Genomic DNA, 3,657 nt, shown 5'->3' with positions numbered 1-3,657 from the left:
GAGTGGCCCCCGCTTGCCACAACTAGAGAAAGCCCTCGCACAGAAACGAAAGACCCAACACAGCCATAAATAGATAAATAAAAAAAAAAAAAAAAAAAAAAAGCAAAAACAAAAACGAAAAACCAGAATATAACAAATATTGAAAAGGATGTGGGCCTCGGTCCCCCGCCCGCGCCCGCTGGAGCCTGTTTACGTTGACTGACCAGGGTCCGCGAATTTAACACTCCGAGCCTGTCCGGACGGCTCCGACCCCCAGCTTTCTGTCCTTTGAAAACACTAAGAATAATGTCCCTGCATCAATTTTTACTAGAACCAATCACCTGTCATGCCTGGAACAGGGATCGTACCCATTGCCCTTAGCCCCAATAACCACGAAGTCCACATCTATAAGAAGAACGGGAGCTAGTGGGTGAAAGCTCATGAACTCAAGGAGCACAACGGACACATCACAGGTATCGACTGCGCTCCCAAGAGTGACTGCATCGTCACTTGCAGGGCTGACCGCAATGCCTACGTCTGGGGTCAGAAGGATGGCGTCTGGAAGCCAACCCTGGTGATTCTGAGAATTAACTGTGCAGCCACTTTTGTCAAGTGGTCCCTGCTAGAGAACAAATTTGCTGTGGGCAGCGGAGCACGACTCTGTTACTTTGAGTCCGAAAATGACTGGTGGATAAGCAAGCACATTAAAAAACGCATTCGCTCCACGGTCCTCGGCTTGGATTGGCATCCCAACAATGTCTTGCTGGCAGCAGGATCCTGTGATTTCAAATGCAGAGTGTTTTCTGCCTACATTAAAGAAGTGGATGAGAAGCCAGCCAGTATGCCCTGGGGCAGCAAGATGCCTTTTGGTCATCTGATGTCAGCGTTTGGTGGCAGTGGCACTGGCGGCTGGGTGCACGGGGTCAGCTTCTCCACCAGCGGGAGCCGCCTGGCCTGGGTCAGCCACGACAGCACCGTGTCCGTTGCCGATGCCTCAAAAAGCGTGCAGGTCTCAACTCTGAAGACAGAGTTCCTGCCCCTCCTGAGTGTGTCCTTCATCTCGCAGAACAGCGTCCTGGCTGCTGGCCATGACTGCTGCCCCATGCTCTTTAACTACAACGACCGCGGCTGCTTGACCTTTGTCTCCAAGCTAGACATCCCGAAACAGAGCATCCAGCGCAACGTGTCGGCCATGGAGCGCTTGCGCAACATGGCCAAGCGGGCCACGACCGAGGACCGCAACACGGCCCTGGAGACGCTGCACCAGAACAGCATCACTCAAGTGTCTATTTATGAGGTGGACGAGCAAGATTGTCGCAAATTTTGCACTACTGGCATCGATGGAGCCATGACCATTTGGGATTTCAAGACCTTAGAGTCTTCTATCCAGGGCCTTCGGATAATGTGCAGCTGAGCAAGCCTCCCAGATCTAGCATGAGGACGGACAGGCTGTGCCGGGCAGCTCCGCCCTTCGCATGATGGGCAGGAGAGCCAGCCAGCCGCCAGGAGACACTGAAGACACATATGGCGCAAACCTTGTTCTGTGTTTTGTTTGAGAATAATTGGTGAAAGTATCGGTTTTTTAAAAGCAGCAGTGATTTGGGTTTTATTTTTTGTTTTTTTCTTTTGCTATTTCATTCCATTCTTGACCAAAGCTTCTCTTTAAGTAGTTTATTATGGAAAATTGTCACACTAACTTAAAGGAAGGGGTGGGGGAGGTATGTAAATTGTCTGCTAAAAAATTAAATAAAAATACTGAGTGTGAAAAAAAAAAAGAAAAGGATGTGGAGTAATTGGAACCCTTGTGTGTTGCTGGTGGGAAGGCAAAATGGTACAGCTGCTGTGGAAAACATTTTGGCTGTCCCTTAAAAACTTAAACCTAGAATTACCATATGATTCAGCAATTCCACTTCTGGGTACATACCTAAAAGAAGCGAGAGCAAGGACTCGAACATGTGCTCCCATGTTCATGGCATCGTTATTCACAAGAGCCAAAACATGCAAGCAACCCGGTGTCCATCAACAAATGAATGGATGAGTGAAATGTGACATACCATGGAATATTATTCAGCTTTAAAAAGAAAGGAAATTCAAAAAAAAAATGGTTCTGATGCACCTAGGGGCAGGACAGGAATACAGACGCAGACGTAGAGAATGGACTTGAGGACAAGAGGAGGGGGAAGGGTAAGCTGGGACGAACTGAGGGAGTGGCATGGACATATATACACTACCAAATGTGAAATAGATAGCTAGTGGGAAGCAGCCGCATAGCACAGGGAGATCAGCTCGGTGCTTTGTGTCCACCTAGAGGGGTGGGATAGGGAGGGTGGGAGGGAGACGCAAGAGGGAGGGGATATGAGGATATATGTATACATATAGCTGATTCACTTTGTTATACAGCAGAAACTAACACAACATTGTAAAGCAATTACACTCCAATAAAGATGTTAAAAAAAAAAAGTAATGCATGCCATTAGAAGAGCTCAATGGCCACACACCCCTTTAGAAGACAAGTTGCCTTTGTTCAAATGCTCTGATTTTTTATTAACAGCTTCATTGAGATGTAATTGATTCATTTTAAGTGTAAGGTTCAGTGATTTTCATTACGTTAACAAGATTGTGCAATCATCACCAAAATCTGTTTTTAAGCATTTCTAACATTCCAAAAAAGAAACCTTGTACCCATTTATAGTGACTCCCTCTTCCTGCCCCTAGCCCTACATAATGAGAGACCTACTTTCTGTCTTTACAGGTTTTGTGATCAATTCTTCATGAATAATTTGTGACTGGAACTATGTTTTCAGTTAAATACAAGTTTGGATTCTGTTGTTCACAATTTTATAATTAAATAATTTTTAATGTCTAAAAAAAAAAAGAAAAGAAAGGAAATTCTGACGTAAGTTATAACATGATACTGAGTGAAATAAGCCAGGCACAAAAGGACAAAAACTATGAGCCCACTTACATGAAGTACCTAGAGGAGTCAAATTCACAGAGACAGAAAGTAGAAGGGTGGTCGCCAGGGACACGGAGGGAGGAAGGGGGAGTGATTGTTTAATTGGTACAGAGTTCCAGTTTGGGGAGATGACAAAGTTCTGGAGATAGACTCTGGTGCAGAACTATGTGAGTATGCTTAATGTCCCTGAAATGTACACTTAAAAATGATTCAGGGACTTCCCTGGTGGCGCAGTGGTTAAGAATCTGCCTGCCAATGCAGGGGACACGGGTTCGAGCCCTGGTCCGGGAAGATCCCACACGCCACGGAGCAACTAAGCCCGTGCGCCACAACTACTGAGCCTGCACTCTAGAGCCCACGAGCCACAACTACTGAAGCCCACGTGCCTAGAGCCCATGCTCCACAACAAGAGAAGCCACTGCAATGAGAAGCCCGCGCACCACAATGAAGAGTAGCCCCTGCTCTCTGCAACTAGAGAAAGCCTGCGCGCAGCCAAAAAGAAAGCGGGGCGGGGGGCTGCTTAAAAGGTCACAGGAACCAGCTTGAAGGGCACCCATTGGCTAAATCTAGGACATATATGTGTCACAATAAATATTGAATAAAATAGAAATCTATGAGTACATGCTGATAATTAATAGATAAATAAATGGAGGAGATGGGAGGGCTCTTTCTTTCAGTAGAATGCCAACTGATAAAGGTGAAGGGAGGGTGAAGATGAAAAT

General features: G+C 46.1%; 1 protein-coding gene across 1 annotated transcript; it reads left to right on the top strand.

Moving 5' to 3' along the window:
• The first annotated feature begins 325 nt into the window (after window positions 1–325).
• LOC103014624 (actin-related protein 2/3 complex subunit 1A-like) lies at window positions 326–1,662 on the top strand. The gene is given in 1 exon segment (XM_057531221.1): window positions 326–1,662. A coding segment is annotated over 1 exon segment (1,068 nt). The 3' UTR covers window positions 1,394–1,662.
• Window positions 1,663–3,657: the final 1,995 nt, after the last annotated feature.

This window comes from Balaenoptera acutorostrata, chromosome 16 (genome assembly GCF_949987535.1).
Source record: "Balaenoptera acutorostrata chromosome 16, mBalAcu1.1, whole genome shotgun sequence".
NCBI classification, from domain to species: domain Eukaryota; kingdom Metazoa; phylum Chordata; class Mammalia; order Artiodactyla; family Balaenopteridae; genus Balaenoptera; species Balaenoptera acutorostrata.
The sequence above is the reverse complement of the archived record's forward strand: the minus strand, read 5'-3'. Positions and strand labels throughout refer to the sequence as shown.